This window comes from Tinamus guttatus, unplaced genomic scaffold (genome assembly GCF_059628265.1).
Source record: "Tinamus guttatus ecotype Peru unplaced genomic scaffold, ASM5962826v1 Tinamus_guttatus_pri_ptg000287l, whole genome shotgun sequence".
Taxonomy (NCBI): domain Eukaryota; kingdom Metazoa; phylum Chordata; class Aves; order Tinamiformes; family Tinamidae; genus Tinamus; species Tinamus guttatus.
The window spans coordinates 4,078,835-4,098,387 of NW_028288821.1; the positions used below are offsets into that span (position 1 = coordinate 4,078,835).

A 19,553-nucleotide genomic window follows, 5' to 3' on the forward strand; every position below is an offset into this window, starting at 1 on the left:
CCAAGTTCCTTGAGGAAAAGGGCCCTTTGCACGAGCTGATACCTCCCCTGTGGCCAGAGCGAGAAGAGAAGAGGCTGTGTTGAGTGTTTCTGAGTGTAAGTAAGGCAAAAGCGACAACTTTTGGTTGAGACCTCTCGAAATTAACATTATTGTCATTATTACTGTGGTCTTTCTGCTTTGGCTATTAGTCAGGAGTCGAGTGCATGCACATCTATGTATATGCGTATAGAGAAGTTTATATCTGGTGTATAGCGGGACCGTGTTAGCGGAGCTGCGGGGCTGCAGGGGCTCCAAGCACATAGAGAAGGTGCCGCCGCTCGTCTCGCGTTGCGATCGTCTCCTTCGCACAGCCGGGATGCCGGCGCCGCGCGGCACGAGACGGGGCTGCAGGAGGGTTTCTAAGCAGCTCCTGGGCATTTCTCCTTGCTGCTCCGGGTTTTCTGTGCCGGTGCTCGGCGAGCCGCGTTCTCGTTCCCGCTCGCTGCCGAGCGCTGCCCTCCCCTGCGCGCTCGCTGCCTCGCCGGTGCCGGGGAGCAGCCGGGCACTGCGTTCCTAATGGCATCCGTGTCCTGGCGACGGAAGTGGCTGCGGAGCATGTGCAGGAGCTGCTGCGCCTCTTTTATTATTTTTTTTTTCTGGATGTTTCTGCTGCTTTTGGTTACTCCCTTTTCAATGCCTGGGACCAGCACCCCTGTGAATGATTTCTGTAGGAAATAGGGATGTATTGGAGCCTGGAGCCAGTCTTTGTGTCCGCTCCAGTTTAGAGGGGAAGATGAAGTGGCCCTAAAGACATGTCTAAATTTGAAGTCCCTTGGGCCTGTCGCCTATTTTGCTGAGGCTGAAACTGGGACTTCTTGGATATTCCCGGCTGTTCAGGCTGGGGAAAACTGCCCGCATGGGCAGCTCTTCCAGCCTTGGTGGGGTGGGGGACGTGGGAGGCTGTGAGAAGCAGCCTCCCCCGCGATGTCACCCTGCAGCCTGCCCGGAGGCTGCTGCTTGGAGGTGGCTCTTTGGGGCAGGTATTTTGTGTGTGTGGACGGGGGAGCAGTTGAGATGCCCTCCCCACCGTATTTGCTGGTTCAGGGGTCTAGGAGTGATGGTCTAGGATGGCAGTGAGTGTGCACGGGAATTGGAAGGAGGAATCGCTTTTATTTCTGCCCGCTGGGGGCTGCTGAAGTCCCCCCATCCCTCCCGCTGCCCCCCCAGCCCGGGCTTTTGGAGGAGGGACAAGGCGGGGGGACACGACACACACACCGCCTCGCTGCTGCCCGCTCTGCCCCCCTTCCCCTCGGCAGCCGCCGGCTTTTAAGCGCCCCCCCGCACCGGGGGGCAGCGGCTCCGCGGCCGCGCAGCGCGTCGGCGGGGGCGGCCGCATTGGCGGAGCCGCCGCTTCCTGCGGCGCTGAGTGACAGCGGCACCGGCAGCGGCACCGGGGGATGCAGCAGCAGCGGCGGCCGCTCCGCGCCCGCTCCCACTAACGCGGCCGCGCCGGGAGGATGCTCGGAGCCGCGGGCGCCGGCAGCGCCTAGAGGCGGCAGCGGCGGCGGCAGCGAGGGGGACGGGCCCCCCCTCCTCCCCCAGCCCGCCCCCCCTTCCCTCAGCCAAAAAAAAAAAAAAAGAAAAAAAAAAAAAAAGAAAAAATCCCCCCACAAGCCCCAAGCCCTCGCGCGGCGCCCGGCGGACAGCTCGCTGCTCCTCTCTTCGAGCATGGTGGATGTATGGACAGTCTTACAGAGCAGAGGTTGACTTCTCCGAACCTGCCGGCCCCCCACCTCGAGCACTACAGTGTTCTGCATTGCACCATGACCTTGGATGTCCAAACGGTGGTCGTGTTCGCCGTGATCGTGGTGCTCTTGCTCGTGAATGTCATACTCATGTTCTTCCTGGGCACGCGTTGACCGGATCCTGGCTCCGGAGCGGTCGGGGGCTGCCGCCGCCACCACTAGCGATTCAACAAGCGGGAGAGAGAGAGACAGAAAAGAGAGAGAGAGACAGAAAGAGAGAGAGAGATTTCTTACTGAGGGGGGAATCGCGTTGAGCTCCAACATGGCCTCGCTGCTGTGATATGTATGACGTTGGTATATTATCTCTCCCTAAATCTTTTGTCATGTCTTGTCTTTTGAGTCTGCCTGTAAGTGTAGCTGCTTTTTCTTTATTTTTTCCCCTGTTTGTTTTTTTTCTCCTTGGTTTCTTTTCCTGCCTGGGTTTGCACCGCGCTCCGGACCGCTGCCACTCGGCTCGCGGGCGGCCGGGGGCGAGCGCAGCCTCCGCGTCTCGGTGCCCGGCGCTGCCCCGGCGCTTTTGCTCCATGTGGGGTTGGGGCTGGAGCCGGGACAAGGCTTGGAGCTGTTTACGAGCCGCCGCGGGGGCATTTCTAGCAGGGATGTAGTTAATGAGCGATGGTCCCCGGCGGGGAGTGACCGTGCGGCTGCCAGGTGCGGGAGAGGCGGTGTGTGCAAGTAGGGAGCGCTGGACTGCTTTAAGGGGGAGCGCGGGGGCCCAAGAAATCCTGTTAGGGGATTAAATCTTGGCTAAAATAACCTTCAGCCACCAAAAAAAAAAGTGTGGGGGGGAAGGTCCTAATTTGTTTATTCCTCCGTGTTGCACAGATGAGCTGCGGGGATTCCTTGGTGCTCAGCTCCAAAGGCTACGAATCCTGTGGCCACACGGGTTTAGCCAGGCTTGTTCCTTAGGGATGGGAGCAGCACCCACGGGTTTTTTTTTCCCCTGTTCGTACGTGGTTTCTCTGTGCCCGCGAGGAGGACGGAGCCGCGAGCAGGGGCGCCGCAGGCTTTGCGGTGCAGCCGCTGCGCGGGCGCCGCTCGCCCCGCTCTCCCTGGAACCCTCCCTCGATGGTTCCTTTGCATTAGCTATCCCTGCACGCGGATGCACAAGGGTGAGGTGCCCAAGATCCCCTTGCTGCTGGGTTTGGCAGCGTCTTGCTTGGCGCGACTTTGTTTGCATCGATTCTCCACGAAATGAGGCGCCGAGTTGCGCGTTAGGGGCTTGATTAGGTGGCCACTCGTTAGGAGCCCGCAGGAGATGTCTCGAAACAGTCACTGTATTTACAGCCTGCGCTTGGGATGGCTCCGGGGGGCCGAGTGGCAGCGCGGGAAATTTAGGGAGAATATGAGAAGACTGTTCGAAAAAAGAGCGTTGTCTTTCCTTCTTGAAAATCTATCTGAATATTAGTGGTGCTGCTGTTAAAAAGCTTTCCTGTTTGTACATGTTGTTTTTCCCCTCCGGAGGAAATGGAGATTTCTACGAGGTGAAAAAAAAAAAAAAAAGCGCAGTTTCCTTGGGCAGTATGTACCTCCCCAGATAATATTCCCTGGAATGATATTGCTTTGGTCATTGAACCAGCTGGGCAAATTCCAGCTCTCTGCATTGCTTATGCTGCCAGGAAAGATCCCCAGCCCTGATCCATAGGGGCGCTTATAGATGGAAACAAGGGTTATTTCGACCACAAGGTAATGGGTAGAAATGCCCCACAGCAGAACTGGGAGCCCCCAGGTAGCACCTGCCACCCGACTCTCTGTCCAGACACATCCCGAGCCCTGCTGGGGAGGCACCGGCATCGTGCTTGGGAAAATGAGAAAAAAGAGAGGAAAAATGAGACCTGACTGTATCTGAGTGTTTCTTTTCCTTCTTTCAGTAGGATGCCTAGTAGAATGCTGGACCCTGGCTGGTTTTTGGTTGTGTGCAGCCCCAGAGGTTGCTGCTTCCCACGGCCGATGTTTTGGCCCACGTCGGAGCGTGTGTGGAGCTCCTGCCTTCCCCCGGGTACCAGTTCATCCAAGCTGCTTTTCATCCCCCCCGTGGGTGTTGGGTGCCATGGGGGACGCGTGGGGAACAGAGGAGGTGGTGGGGACACTCGCGACCGCAGCATTGCCGCTGCTGCTCGTTTCCCTTCTCACTGGAGAGCACCTAAGAAAGTGAATGTATTTTTATTATGACTACCCTGTGTTTTATTCTACTGAAGGTTGGTTGCTTGCAGGGAACAAGGTGCCAAGGAACAGCAAAGTTTGTAGCTGGGAACTTTGCAGACTGCCTTGTGGCCTTTGGGGGCCGAGCAAGGAAATTGGACTGCAAAATGAGCAGGGAGGGTGGATTCTTGGTCTGGCATTTCTTGGTCTGCAAACGCTTGGCAGGGGAGTTGGGTGCTGCCTCTTTCCCAGGTACAGGAAAGGAGCATCCTCATTCCCACTATGGGCAAGCACTGTCCCACTGCAGCATCTAGTGCCGATTTTGCTGGGGTTACAACCCGCGAGAGCTCTCGGCTCCGCTCCTGCGTCTGGAGTCAGGAAAATGCCTCCATCTGTATCATAGCAACCCCATCTCCTGCAGGTCGGGAAAAGTCGGATTGTGCGGAGTGAGCGACAGCAAGCCGCCTCCTTCCTCAGATACGGGGGGCCAGTGCCACCCTCCCCCTTTGGATGCTGCTGAAAAAGCATCTGTGTCCTGTTGGTCCAGGCTACGCTCGCGGGGATTTCGCTGCTTTCAGGCTAATAGGGGCGCTGGATTTTATTGGTGCTTTTAATTCCTTTTTTCGCTCCAAGGTTTCCTCCCCTCACCAGCCCCATCCCCGGCTATTTCCCACCTCCTCTGCTCGCTACCTCCCGTGACATAATGTGACTCTGTGTCCTTTTGCATCAGGCATCGGCTACGCAGCCCCGCTGCTGTGTATAATGTCCGAAGGAAAATTATCCCAAATCCATGTAAGTGTGCGCTTTCAGTTTTATTTTATCTTTAAATTTTGCTTTTTAAATTCTTACGTGGTGGTAGCAGTGGTGGCAGAGGAGGGGGCTCCCTCTCTACCCACCGCTGACCTGCGTGGCCTGGGGCTTGTGGCCGCTCCTCCCTGCTGTGGAGCGGGGACACAGCGGGGGGTCAGCAAGTTGGCACGGGTGCAAACGCAGAGCAGTGCTCGGGCCAGTGTGCAAGGGGCTCCATCACCACGCTTGTCTGCAGGAAAGTTTTGGCACATAAAATTGTTCTAGATGGGGGGGGGAAAAGGAAAAAGTCACAATCTTGCTTTGCATCTGTCAAAAGACAGTTTTTCAAAGCGTTTCCATGGACTGTGTTCCCCGCGTTGCGTGCCGTGCATCCCAAAGGGTTTTCCCAATAGGTTGTGTGCTGAAGTCTCCGCTCTGAGCCTGGCTGCGGAAAACACTTGCTGTCTAAAGTTGCTTCTTGGCTTGATAAGTGGCTAATGAGTTTACATGCAGTTCTCTGCCCTTATCTTGTTGGGCTTCAGTTGTTTTTATGGCAATCTCGAGAAAGTGTATTCAAGCTTTGGTGTTGGGTTTTGTCTTCTTCTCTGGGGCTTTTAGGAATGCTGGAGGCTTCATCTTCCAGGAATTTTGGGGAGAATTGAGTTAAATAGTAAAATTTGCAACGCAGATTTGGAAACTAGAGGAAAGAGCTTTTCAAGTGGCTTTTCAAGATCACTATGCTGGCTCAAGTGCTGTTTTCCCGGCTGGGATTGATGCTCGGTCCATGATTCTAGGGGCTAAAATTTGGGTTTGATTAGGGGCTTGCAGGGGGCTTCATTGCCCAGTGCTTGATATTTAGTCCTCCTCACCGTGCTTCCAGCTTCCCCTTCCTCTTCCTCCGTTTTGCTGCAGTTTGCCCCCAAAACCGTGGCCAGTTTAATCTGTCTCCAGCCTGTGTTTCGCAGAGCAGATGTCAGTCCCCCTCTCCCATCCTCGCGTGCATCCACATGCCCATGTGGTTGTGCCCGGACCTGGGCACGGGCGTCCGTCTTGGGCTATACGGATGCCTGCACGCATCACATTCAAGCGCACGGACGTATGTTTTCCTTCCCAGATATAGTTTGAAAAATATGAGTCAGCAGCAGGCAAGGACGTGTTACATAATGCCGGGGCCGACAGAAAATCTGGTGCTTTGGGAAGCCTCTTGGCATCGCCGTGTCACCGCACATCGAACTGCTCGAGTGCCGAGGGGGGGACGTGCTCCTCCTGGGAGCAGTGAGATGGGAGAGAGGGGAGCAAGCGAGCGGCACCAAAACTGCACAAAAAGCCACGCTGCTAAGACGTGAAAAGGTACAGAAAGCAAAGGGAGAAAATCTGAAGTGAAAGGGAGTAGCGTTTTACAGCGTTGTATAATTCTTTCTAATTGCAGCCCATCCAGAAATCTATTTGAGATGAAAAATCAATGTGGAATTGTAAAGCAAACGTGGGACTTCCAGATGTTTGCAGCTTTCTGCAAGGCTATTTTCAGCTCCCTTCCATGGATTATTTTAATCCCTTCTTTCTTGCTTTGACCGGAGAAGAAATTTTTGCCCGTTATGACGTAGTCTCTTGCATTTCCCACTGAGCCTTTGCTGTTTGGCTCCTTTGAGAGGAGGTTGAGCTGGTGAGCATGGTGGGTTTGGGACCTGTGGTCCTGCCTCCACCTCGCAGCTCACACCACTGGCGCTGGTGCCATGCGGAGAACACTCATTTCCAGCCTGGACAGGGTATGCAGATGAAACCCCCCAGCTTCCTATGGAGTAATCCCACTTCAGAGGGGGCTACGCTGTGTCTGCTGGAATAGACTGATGTAGTCAAGGTGACTGACTGGCCATGCCCAGGAAACTCCAGCAGCAATGCACCAGTGTGAGCGATAGACCTGAAGTCCTGTTTTGTCTGTCCTATACTTAGATACACTTTGATTGGCGAAACACATTAGGCTGTATTATCAGTTCATGCAGGGTCAGTGTTGTGTCCAAGCAGCTGATACTTATCTGTCCCCGTGGGTACTCTCATCCTGCTTGAGGGACAGGTCGAGGCCTGTCAGTGTTGGTCTTCTGGTCTCTTACAGGGTTTGTTGTGTCTGTCTTAGTGGTGCTGAGTGCTGGGTGTAACAGTGGTCTTTGCGGTCATGGCAAACAGTCTCCCAAAAGGCCAGCTTAGTGCCCCTGGTGTTTCTCCTCTGCTGGGTGGCATCAGTGAAGGAGCTTTGGCCTTGGTTCCTGGGCCTCTTGACTGTTTGTAGCTGCTGACAGTGATTCGCGCTGAAGCCAGTTCTTGACGGAGCTCCAGGCCCAGACTAATCCAGCGATGTGCCTGGGCCAGGGATCAGGTCTGCCGTGGAGCAACCCTCCCCAGCGTGGAACGAGCGTCCCTCCTTCTGGGAGGGAGACCCTGCTTCACCTTGCTGTTTGTGGTGGGGTTTCTATGCTTTTGCCTACCCAGACTTAAAATCTGGCTCTGGCATGTGCAGAAACCTAGCAAAGTGCCTTTCCTTGGGGTGTTGGGGACTCAAGGAGCTAATGACTTACTGGCCACCTTGGAAACTATCTCTTCAAACCTGGTCTCCTCTTGACTCTTTTTCTGCTTGTTGTGTGCTCCTGTAAGAGGGACTTGCATGATGGAGTCGAGAGGGAGCAAGTGGGGAGAGAGATGCTCCTCAGGGGGGCTTCTTGAAGGCTTGACATCCGTCTGGAAGTCAGGTTTCCAGGTGGCCAATGGTATGAGACAGGAATCCAGGGGAATGGGAGACCTGCCTGGCAGCCAGACAAGTAGACAAATTTCCCAGCAGAGTGGCTTAAAATAAGCAACCACCTCAAATGGGCGATACTGCAGAAAAGCTCATCCACTGGGCAGGGGTTGCATTTGGCAAGCAGCTCAGATACCTTCATGCGGGGCTCTTAGAGTGCAGAAAACCCTGGGAGTGGCTGCTCATGGGGGCAACCTTCCCGTGCCTTCGTGTATGACCAATGAGTCAAGTACGTTTTGCGCCGTGGCCACCCTACTTGAGGGATCCCGAATATGAGGAGCGCTGCCGTGCCGGATGCCCTAGCAAAGGGGCATTGCCAGCACGACTCGTGCCGAAGGCAGTTCATCCTGCTGATGATTGCAGAGAGGAGCCACAGGCCTCCCAAGAACAGAGGGATTCATGCTCTGGAAAACGAGCACTTGGAAACACCCGAGCAGGGATGAGGGGATATTTTATTTTTATTATTACCTGGAGTGGATTCAAGCCTTAAAGAGATGGGTGGACTTGGCAGTTTGACTACACTTGAAAGCAGGCATAGGAGTCGCACGTGCCCGAGTGTCCGTCAGTCCCATCTGTCACCCTGAATAGGGGATCCTGTGGCCAGCCATGCTTTCTGAACCCCAAAAGGACTGCTGAAATAAAAGTTCAGCGCTTGGTGTGGTGCTTATGCCGGTTCAAACTGTGAATGCAGATGCATTTACACTGCAAAAAGGTCTTGGTTTTGGCAGCAGCCCTGAAGAAGTAGAAGCAAATAAGTGAGAGATTTCATGGGTTGGAAGTGGGGTTTTTGTTACCACTGCTCCTTTTTTTGGAAGTTTCGCCAAGGTTTGGCTGGAAGGAAAGATTGGCTCTTGGCAGTTCAATAGCCTATTCCAGACCTCCATGATCCCTTTAATGTAGTCAGAAGTTCTTTGGATTTATGGATGACCTTAGAAAGCACAAGCTGTATTTGGCTAGCCAGAGTGCTAGAGAGTCTGAACTGCAGAGTCTTATCTGTGTCCAGCAGCCTCGATAGGTTATTTTGAACAAGGCCTTGTTACCAAGTGCGTCGGGTTGTTCTTCTACCACACACACACAAAAAAAGAAACCTTAATTCTTAAATAATTCTGTCCCTTCTCATACCACTTATTCAGAAACTCTGCCTACTTTCCAGTGCTCTATGGATACAGAACAGACTTTTTTTTTTCCCATTTACTTTGCCTTCAGTAGTACCAGCCATTTTAAAATGGTGAACTGAAGCTCCAGGATTCTTGCTAATCCTGATGGACCTAACTGGGTAGAAGCACTGGGAGCAGCCTCTGAGGATTTGGGAATGAGCCCAAGACCATGGAAGACATGAGCTAGCTTTTTGGTCAGCTGGGACTTATCTGGGGCTATCTGGTGTGATGCTGTTGGGGTCCCTTTTGCTGCTCTCGTGGATTTTAATCTTTCATCTGTCTGAGACTGTTGAGTGTTGAAATAAGACATCATAATTTAGAAGTGTTCATGTCACTGTCAGGAGAATTGTTTTGGAATTAGGGTAAATATGCAACTGCTTTCTGGAGAAAAATGAGAAGGTTTGATTTCTTTGGAATTGGAATTAATGAATATAGCCAGGAATTAGTCTATTCCCAGGGCACAGCTAAACTCTTTTCTGTGTGTACTCACTACTCAGCCAGCCCTAAGAACAGGCTATTTTAACCACCTGACTTAATTAAAAGCAAAGCCTGCAGAGCAATTATTGCTGTTGCATGCTCGCAATCACGCATGGTGCAACAAGGGCTTTGATTTGCAGCCCACACACCCTGTCCAAAAATGCATCTAGGCACCTGCACACAGGTTTGGGACATGTGCATCCAACTGCACACGTCGGTTGTTGGCGTGCACACCATAAATCTGCCTTCTGGGCAGCTTTGGAGAACCAAATAAATAGCCATGGCCACGTATTTGAGCTTGCACCCAGCACCAGCTCTACAGTCGTGAACGCTGACGGACCTCGGCTGCTCACGGATATCCATGGAGATGCCTGCCCGCTTGGAGCCACGTCCCTGGTACATTATTGGCACTTTGAAGACTCTCTATAAAAAAAAAAAAATCCCTGGAATGTGTCCAAGAAGATGGCCAGAAGCTTTCAGACCAACTCGTTTCCTTTGCATTAAGTGGCCAAGCTCATCTATTGCAATCTTGCACTCCAATGGGGAACGGAACGGCGCTTTGGATCTGACACCCTCAACAGCCCCGCTGTAAATAGGTCGTTGCTAATACAATAACGGCAATAAATGGTGATTTATGAATTTAGAGAGTTAGGAACAAGGATGTTTGCTCTGATCCCCTCCTTTTTTTTTGTGTGTGGTGGCAGTTGTTATTACTAGTGCCAGCAGAATGGTTTAGGCAAAACCCAATTGCTTGGTTATAGAAATGAGGCTTTGCAGCTGGACATGGGCAAATGCTCAGGTGTTTTTGCACCTCTGTGGTTGGTTTTTTTTTTTTTTTTTTAAGGAATGGGAGCCTAACAGACACAACTAAACACTGTGGTGCTGCACGCTAGAGCTAACCCCTTGGTAGGTGCCTTCTCCCAGCAAACTGCTCTCCAGGCTCCTGTGCTTTCCAGCAGGCACGTCATACGTGATGGAGAGACCAGAGGGGCCACTTTTACCTTCAAAGTCTAGGGTGGTTTTTTATGTTTTTTTTTAAAAAAAGATGTGTTTCGACAGTTTGTCACATCGGCTCAGCCTGCCACATCGTGGGCAGTGAAGTGTTAGGAAGGCGAAGCAAAAGTATTTTGATGAAGGATCAAGTGAACGCGCTAATGTTTTCTGAACATCTCCTGCACTGTCCTTGCTCTGTGCAGACGCAGCCCTGCTCCTCCCTCATGGTGGCTCCGGGAGAGCTTTGGAGGTGCTGACAAAATTGCACAGCAGGTTTTGGGGTGCTTTCAGCCCAGGTTTTGTAGGGGAGTTGCTGGGTGCTTGCGCTATGCCGCAGAGACGCTTTGCCAGCTTTTTCCTGCATGGGAGCCGCTACCATGTGCTTATTTTTGCACTGAGGAGGAGGAGGGAGGAGGAAAGCATGAGCATCAGGCATTTTTATAGCCACAGTGAGTGGGGAGAGCAGAGCCTGCGTATTGCAAGGGACCCTGAGCGATCTCCATGCTCAGTTTGGAGGAAAATGCAAAAGCAGCCTCTCTTGTGGGTTTTTGCTCAGTTAGATGAACATTTAATTATTGTACCGTCATGCTGCTGATGAGAGAACTCCAAGAGACAACGCATTTCTATTTTTGCATCCCCTGCTAATGAGGTTCAGGCTAAAGCATTCCGTGGGGTGGTGGGCGAAAGCTTGGGGTGAAGTGTGGGAGGTGGCAGCGGGCACTAACTGCAGCATGGGCACAGGAATGCAGCGCGCAGGGAACTGAAATGCTGGGGAGGCAAGAAGAGGTGCAGTTTATCCTGTGGAGCTGCTCCACAGTCAGCTTTGCATGAGTTGTGTTTGCAGTGATGCTGAAATGGGAAATGAGGTCTGGCGTGGTGCAGGGGATAGCCCTTCTGAGCCAAAACTGCTCCTCAAAGCCTCAAATCAAAGGTCCAAGAATTAGTCTTTTAGGTAAAAGAGGGTGTATTCAACACACACAGCCAGTGAGGGATTTTATTAATTTTTTTGAGCTGCCGTGCTGGCGTTCAGTGGGAAATAAGATGCTGGGAAATAGGATGTGTAAATCCCAAAGAAGCTGTGTTGGGTTAGGTCTGCTGCAGCTCAGCAGGTCACAACTGATCCAAGGGATGCAACCATCACTAAAGAGCCAAATGTTCTTGCCTGTGTGTTGGGGGGGGGTAATGTGCAACATAGGCACCCAGCAGAAACTCTCTGTGATATTTTTCCACTTGAATCATTTGCTATTGGTTAGACCTCTCTTCAAGGGATGGAGAGGATTTTTTGTTGAGAAGAAAACCAAGACAAACAAGGATGCTGTTTGAAGAGTGGCCCCCAGGTGACAGTGCCTCCTCTTGAGAGGGGTCCAAGTGCAGAACACTGTTTTGTAGGCGCCATGAAAAGAGCTGTTAATAATATTAGTCCAAATGCAAAGGGCAGCACAAGAAGCAAAGAACTTAAATTTTACAACCCCAAGAGACAGTAGATGAGACAGTGTCAGTCCACCCTGGTTGGTGGTGTCTGGAAAGTGGTGACCTAAAGTAATGTTGATGCTTTAGGCCTCTTGCTCCTAGATGGATACCCATCTCACCAAAACCAGTGCTGTGCTTCATGTCCCCATTTGAAAGCAGAGATGTCACAGCCAAATACTGAGCTGCCTCGGAGGCTCAGTAGAGCTCAGCCTTTGCGACTACTTGTCTGCATTAATGGTCGGTTGGGGTGGGTAGGCTGGGACACAAGACAGAGCTTGTGTCACTGCTACTGTTGCTGCTGGCACAGTATGGAGATATCACAGCACCTAAATCTGGCAGCGAAACAATTGGCGTGCCCAGAATGAGGGAGAAAAACAGCACAGATGCTTCAGCAGTCTCAGCCACTTTGATCATGCCCAAACACGCCCTGTGGGAAGTTTGGATGCATGTGCGGGTAGAAGACTTAGGAATAATGCAAAGAAAAGGGAAAGTGGGCAGCTTAATGGCACATTATATTTAAGTTTGTCATGCTGCTATTAGGCTGTTAGGTCTGAAGAGCCCAGTGACAGGTTGTGTTAGCTTTGCAGGGAAAGTTGTGCCTAAAGAATACCAATGTGATACAACAGCAGGAAAGTAGGCAAGAGTAAATCTCATGGTGCTGATATGGTAAATGGATGGCTACTGCGTATGGCAAGGTATGACCTGATGTTTGGAAAAGTAGTGATAGATATTTGGTAAAAGCTAATAGCTACAGCTTAACTGACTCACTGTATTTGTGTTTCCAGCTTTTTAAAAACTGGGATGTGAAAATTGCAAGAAATGGCTTTGGTGGTGGTGGTGGTTAGCATTTAGGATCTATATAACTGCATGAGTCTCCTGAAATTCTGCAAAGCATTTTAAACAATGTGAGAATATAGAGAGAATATAGAGAGAACGTGCCTTGTTGGGAAACTAGGATCTGTCAGGCTTGCTAGTGCTAGTGAGGAGCCAGTATTTTTCCAGACTGATGGGTTAATGGATCTGAGTGGGCCTGGGATTTATCCGGGCACTCCGAGGTGGTGGCACTTGCTTGGGCTCCTTGCCTGGTTGTGCTACCCTGAGCTGCTTTCTGGCTGTCTTTGCTTCTTGTCTCCTAGGGCTGGTTACTTTTGGGGGTATTGCTGAATGATCGATTTTCAACTTAGATACATGAGCAAAAGAAATCACTGCTAGGGAATGACACTGCATAGATTTTTTTTTTCCCCCCTCATTTAAATGCATTGCAAAACTGCAGTGGCCCAAGCTGGGAGGAAAATAGAAATGCTAATCAAACAACCAGTTTTTCACTGAGTTAGGCAAGGAAAGAGCAATTTCTCTTTAGAAGCAGATTCTCAAATCTGTGTCTCAAAACTGCAAGAAACTCCAGCTGTGTCCGTGTCAGATCGCTTGATCCGAATGACCACTGTGCGGTAACTGAAGGCCCCTCCAGCTCCTGCTTCCCTTTGCTGATTTGCTTGCTCTGCTTTAACCTTTGTCACTCTTTCCCTGTGTCTTCCTTTGGGGCATGCCCTGGCCTCAATCACCGGAATTAAATCTGTGGAAACTTTGCTGAGATAAAGAGTTGGCTCAGGAGATGACAGTGGAGTATCTCTGGAGGAAAGCTTTTCCAGGGGCTCCTCTCAGCCTCTGGATTAATCCCAGGCTGGCTGTGAGAGGCAGAAACACACACCTGTGTGGTCCCCTAAGCAACATTATGGTATTTCATAAGAGTTAGTTGATGCTACCTGTTCAAGGGATGCACTAGAAATTCCCTACATACTGCTCTGCAAGAGGAGGTTGTGTGGGATGAAGCATTTGGATGCAACCAGTCGCATGAGAGTGCCCGTCTGGGTGGTTGGGTACCTATACATTTGTGTGGGAACATATAGGACCAGGAGCTCGTGCCTGTAGACCTTGGTGGTGTTTACTGCTAACACTCTACAGCCCATGGTTTTTATTCTTCTGTTATCAGCAAGGGGAGAATCACACTTGGCTTTGATGCCCACTGATGTGTCTGGGCATTATCTAAGTATGACCATATCTTTCCTGAAACTGGGATGATGTGGCTGCTTTCTTCATGATGCCTTCATTCTGGTTTCCTCTTAGACATCCTTCCCCTTAACAGAAGTCTTTCAGGACTGGATAATTCTATGGTGGGCAAGAAGACTTAATTTGGATCTCATTCATGTTCATATAACCAAAACCAAAATCGCTTGGAAACTGGGAAATCTAACAGATTTCATTGATTTCCAAACTGTGTGGGCACTTTCTGGATTCCTGTATACTTGAACTTGTACTGAGGATTGTACATTCAGGAAACGGCTTTTGATCTTCTTCGATTTGGGCTTGACTGGCCTTACTGAGCTTCACTGGCATAAAGTCAGCTTAAGGCCTTCGGTTTGAGTAAAGAGCTCTCCGTAGCATTTTGACTATGCGATTGAGAGAGCTTCCAGCTCTTGTGGCCAAAGGTAGAGCTAGAAAGACTATCCATCTGAAAGGTAAGTCTCTCTTACTTCAAGTTGCCCGTTCACAAGAGCTTTGGAACCTATCTTGGTTTAGTGCTTCTGCTCCTTGCTATGTTCATTCCTTTTCAGGACTCTTGAATTATTGAACAGAAAAGAAATAACTGAAAGAACATCAGCTTGTGCAAAAAAGTTTCTGAAGCTTTTAGCACAACCCACCGATGTTTTATTCCCAAGAGTTTGGAGGGTGTTTTGAGGAGGGATAGTTTCCATAATGCCAGAGAAGCTCTGAAGTACGGAAAATGTTTTCTATCCTTCCTTAAGTGCAAAAATAGCTATGTATTTAAGATGAGGGAAAAATTCTGCAGGTGGATTGCTAGAATAATATGAAGGGATGCAGGTGCTTGTCAGTGGATATTTTTCCAGCTTGATTTCTTCAGTGGTTCTGACAAATTCAGTTTGCTCAATGTGGATAATTGTGCAGAGGTCAAACTTCATCAAGGTTTGTCCACTTTCATGAGCCTGGATGACTCTTTTGCTAAATGCAGAGGTGTTGCCAGTTGGTAGTTATTGCACAGATGTGCTGAGACGAGTCGTAGTGTGCCCTGAAGCTGGGTTTTGAGTAGAAAGGGTTTGCTGGCTGGCTGAACAAATCATGACCTGGACTAGGAGGAAGCGTTGTTCTGAGGTGGGCTTGAGGTTGTTAGTGCTCATGCCATGCTGGTGCATCTCCTACCATGCGCAGCAAAAGGACTTCCTGCAGCTGCATGTTCAGGGAGGTGCCGATTTTGACACCAGCATCACACTTCCCTCTGGAGAGAAAGAAGTTTGGAAAGAAAAAAAATGCAGCACAGCTGGCTACCACCTTCACAGCTGAGTGTTTGTAGGTGCAAGGGGGTGCAAGTGACTGGTGGCACAGGGCAGCCGATGGCCAGAACGCCTCAGAGGGAGAGTAGCCCCCATTGCAGCCCTGTGCGGTGCATGCAGGCAGCAGACCTGGCCATGCTCGGGCAATCAAATCCCATCAAGGAGCTGCCTGTGTGATACCGTTGTTAAAAAAGAAAGGCATGAAGCAGGGATGTGTTGGGAGATGAATTTCCAGTAGAGTGATTAACGTCGCCATGGCAGGCAGTGCTGAGCCTATCCCGGAGTCGTGTGGCTGGTTTGATCGCCAATATTCAGCACCATGAATTCAAACTGGAACAGGGACAAGGACAGTCAGGGGAGTGGAGAATCTGTCTGAGGAGCGGAGAGAGTCCTGCCTAGGCCGGCAAGGCGATGGCTGGGCGGGAGCACACTCCAAGGATGAACGTGCACCAGGGAGGAAAAGTGCTAAAGCTTTTGCTTAAGTGCAAAAGAACAGGGAGGTGTTAACTGATCATGGAGAAATCCAGGCAGGGGCCTAGAGGATGATTTCTAATAGCTGAACAGGAGTGAGGAGCAGCTTTCCTAAGGGAGTAATGGTGTTAAAAATCATGATGCATGGATGGAGGGAGGGATAGATGGATGGAGCTGTGTGGAGCCAGTGTCCTGGTCTGTGTCCCTAATTGCTACCTGCTCCTGGGTCCTGCTGCAGCATCCAGCCCTAAACATCTACGTCTGCTCCCTTGCCTCAGCTTTTTTCATACACACTCAGCCAAACCTCTGCTGGTTCAGTTTGGTTTCTGCCGGTGTCCTAGAACTGAATTTGTTGAAACAGCAGGAAAATGGGAACCATCCCTCCATATTATACATAGAATAATTTGTCCTGATGTCCAGATGTGGATCAGGTCTTCTGACTTTTCTTGACTAAGGAGACCTCAACCATTCATCACAGGAGGAAATCTGGTTTCAATACCCCGTGTGCTGCCTGGAGTAGCGCTCTGGTCCACGTTTCACCAGCGTGGCAAATTACACTGTGTTAAGCGACGTTGCTGGGTTTCCATGGCAATACTTGAGCTAATTAGCGCACAGTGGAGAGGGAGGAAGAAAGGCAATCTGTCCTTAGTGATGACTGAGCGTGACAAGGTTGCTGGATAAGAGGAGTTCTGAATAGATGCTCTGAAGGTGTCCAGTGAACTGCGAGCGTGCCCGTTGCGTCTTAGAGAATAAGCAGGAAAAATAAAAATATATCTATGCTACTCTGGCTTCCCAGCACTCTGCATCCCATTTCTTTGGAGTATGTTTATGTTTTTATAATAAGAAATAGTCCCCCCTGCCAAAATGTATGAAAGCGGAATTCAGATGGCTTTTAATTTTTGATCAAAGAAGGCGGTTCAGTTCAATTTTTGCTGTTTAAAACAGTAAGTGAAATAAAGAAAGTTAAGTGCATGAAAGAGTCAGAATTTCAGTATGTTGGACTGCATCTCCCAGTGTCCTGGCAGACTGATATAAGGAGCTACCATCATCTGTCTTTAGTGGTGCCCACATGTTGATGGGTAGGAGTGAAGACCAGACAAGGACTCTCTCTAGATGGTTTCAGTATCATTGGCCTCTCAGGAGTGAGAGCTCGATGGATACTTGTTGGAAAGCCTGGAGGATTTGGCTGGTGTGTGTGACCAGGGGATTTGTTCCCTGCTGAGCCCTTTTCAGACATTGTGCCACAGAGGCATCCTTAGGTCTTTGACTGCTGCCACTTGGGTTTTGTAAACTGTTGAGCACGTGCACTGGTTGTCCAGAGAGGCTGCAGAGTCTCCTTCTCTGGAGATATTCCAAACCAACCTGCGCACGCTCCCATGCAACATGCTCTAGGTGATCCTGCTTGAGCAGGAGGTTGGAGTAGATGATCTCCAGAGGTCCCTTCTAACCTCAACTGTGCTGTGATTCTGTGACAGTTGAGGAATGGTCCATTGTGTCAGGGTACCCTAACGGGGTGTTGTGCTGATTTTCCTGTTATTCCACTATTTTGGTTTTCTTCCATGGCTGGCAGGGCTGCTCGGAAGGGCAGGATCCTCTGGCAGTTGTCTGCAGAAGGACAACGACAACGAAAGACCAGAAGAGATTTTCTCATACGGTTTCCATCGTTTCCTGACCTTCGTCAGCACTGCAGGGTTGTGCCTGCCTTAGTGACCGTGCTCTGCTGGAGATGCTGCAGCCAGCAATGCCGTGTCCAGCAAGGCAGCTTGGAGATGCGCAGTGCAGAGGGGTGCGTGTGGTTGCTCCTGTGGCAGAGACAAGACACCACGTGGGATTGGGAGCCACCAAGCTAAATTTCTCCTATTAGTGTGTGCAGAATCCTCATGGCACTCTGTGATGGGGTTTCTTTGGGATAAAGCTGCTGGTTGTGGAGCTGCTGATGGCCAGAACTGTGGGGGAAGCTCTCGAGGAGGTGTTCAAGCCTGCAGGCAGGGAAGATTAATAGTTACCATTCTCCAAAAATAGTCTTGCACATGTTTGCACAGGTGAAAACTTGCAAGGACAAGCTCTGCATGTGGCATCCTCAGGTCCCCCAAGCAGTTCTGCACGTGCTGCTGGCTCTGTACATAGGCATGAGCTTCCTGCAAGCTGTTCCCCACGTGCAGCACTCGTGGAAAAGGAGGACATTTGAGGAGCACGTTGTAGAAACGAATGCTTTGCCTTTCCAGTAGCTATCTGAAAAGAAGCATGTCGAAACCTGATGAAATCACCTAGTCTGTATTTTAATTCCTCCATATCAATTCAGCTGAACGAATATTCCCATGTCCCCTCTTAGCTCCTATGTGACCCAAGGAGGACAGTATTTGGATTCTTGTCTGTCATGAGCAACAGTGTGAGCTGCCCTTCCTGACGGTGCAGGCACCTTTATTGAGATAATTTGTAGGATTTATGCATATTCACACTTAATCGAGGCAGTTTCAGCTGAGGCAATGTGGAGGAAGGCAAGAGAGTACACGGGGCAAGTTGCCAGGAGCCTTCAGCAGTGCTCTTGGCAGAGACAGTGCAGTAGAGACAAAGTCTAGTATATTGGGGTACTCCTGGGGCCTTCCGGGGCCTATGGCAAACATTCGGGATAGCTTCCATGCTTGTCTTGTTCCACTGAGGCTTTCAACAGCCTCTGCTTGTCCTGCAATGTCTCTATGTAAGAGCCTGTGAATTTGTACAGTCCCCAGCTTGGCAGCTGTTGCCTGGGTGGCACACTCACCATCCCCTTCTACTGGCCTTGATTTGAGAAAGTACTTCTGGGTGGTTAGATGTCTGCTTGGAGACATTCGGATGCTCCGCCTGCTCTTCAGGTGACAGCAGAGAAGGACTTTCTGGCCTTGGCTTTGGCCACTGCGGTGGCACTTGTGGTGCTGGGATGTTCTTGGCTCTGCAGTTCCTCCCCCTCACTCCTAGAGTCCTGAGGTTACTTTCTTATTTGTTTTCTTCTTGAAAGGTTTCTTTGCCTTGTAGATAGGAAATGAGTCCTTGGTTGATGTTGTGGTTTCAGATGGTTAAAATGGAGATTTTCTTCCTTGCAGGAAATGTGGTCCTTGCTCCCCCAGTTATGTAGACATTATACCTCTCCTGGAACTATTTAAACTATGTTAGTGCATTCTCTGAAATGGCAGTTTAGCTGAGCTTTTAGCAGGTTTAATCTCTTTCTAGATATTAATCCTTTCAGAACCTCTGATGAAATTTGTTGCTTTTCTCTGAATCCCTCCCACGCTGTCAGTGTCTGCCTGAGATGAGCTGCTTCGTGCAGAACCAGCTGTGAGCGCAGGGGCCGTGGCAGCTTTTGATGCATCTTGCTCTCATCTCACGGCGTTGCAAAGCTCCCTTTGGACCTCCTGCCCCTGTTACTCCTATGCTTTCCTGCCCCACAAGCATCTCTCCCTCTGACCATGGCTTGGAATGGTTTGCCTCAGCTTTATTATCTCCCTGCGTTTCTTTTGGCCTTATTTCTCTGTTCTGAGAGATATTTGCAAGGTTTTCCTATTTAATATCATTGAGGAGCATTACTGAATTGTATGAGCTCCTCCACCTCAACATGAAGATGTGAAGGTAATGAGGACTGCAGCAAGTGCCCATCCTTTCCAATTTCCTGCACTGTCCTTCCTTGTCTTGCACTACTTTGTGGACTCCTTAAGGCTATGCAACAGCAAACCAAACCTGTGATCCAGGCCATCAAAGTGGGTGAACTGAAGGGGAAATGATCTTCTATTTTGTCATGTCGCCATAGAAATGACATGCATGGCATATGGGGCAGTAGGAGATGCTGGACAAGCTGCTATATAAAGCATTAGGTATGAAAAAGCAGGGCTTGAGCTGTCAAACCATCCAGCACTGTGGATAGATAGATACACATAGATTTCTTACCTCCTCCAGAGTGGGGCTGAACCTCCTCGCCCCTTCATATGTCCCTGAGCTTGAATTCATCTTCCCAGCTTAGCTCGGTGACAGGGTGTGTGTGCTCCCACTATCCCGTGTACTTGACATACGAGTGGGTGGCCGAGTCCCTTGAATCCCCCTTCACAAGAGGACCCCGTCTCCCTGTACTCGCGAGCTTTATCTCAAAGCCTCTCCTTGACCCAAA

At 50.3% G+C, this 19,553-nt stretch overlaps 2 protein-coding genes across 7 annotated transcripts in view; both read left to right on the top strand.

Annotated features, from left to right (window-relative positions):
- The window catches only part of ARHGEF9 (Cdc42 guanine nucleotide exchange factor 9), a 134,164-nt gene that overhangs the window by 47,044 nt on the left and 67,567 nt on the right, over positions 1–19,553 (top strand). Inside the window, exon 1 of one of the 6 annotated variants that reach the window (XM_010212850.2) lies at positions 1,927–2,067. The exons of 3 other annotated variants lie outside the window; for them this stretch is intronic. Coding sequence is in view for 2 of the 3 variants with exons in the window: in XM_088527514.1 (XP_088383640.1) it covers positions 2,066–2,074 (9 nt within the window). In the remaining variant the exon portion in view is untranslated. Of the gene's footprint in view, positions 1–1,926; positions 2,079–19,553 lie in introns of those variants that run through there. 2 more of the 6 variants (XM_088527514.1, XM_010212848.2) reach the window with 2 other exon arrangements.
- Positions 1,626–1,926, top strand: LOC148594186 (uncharacterized). Its single transcript, XM_088527539.1, has one exon. It carries the CDS (start codon positions 1,719–1,721, stop codon positions 1,896–1,898), a length of 180 nt encoding a protein of 59 aa, XP_088383665.1. The 5' UTR covers positions 1,626–1,718; the 3' UTR covers positions 1,899–1,926.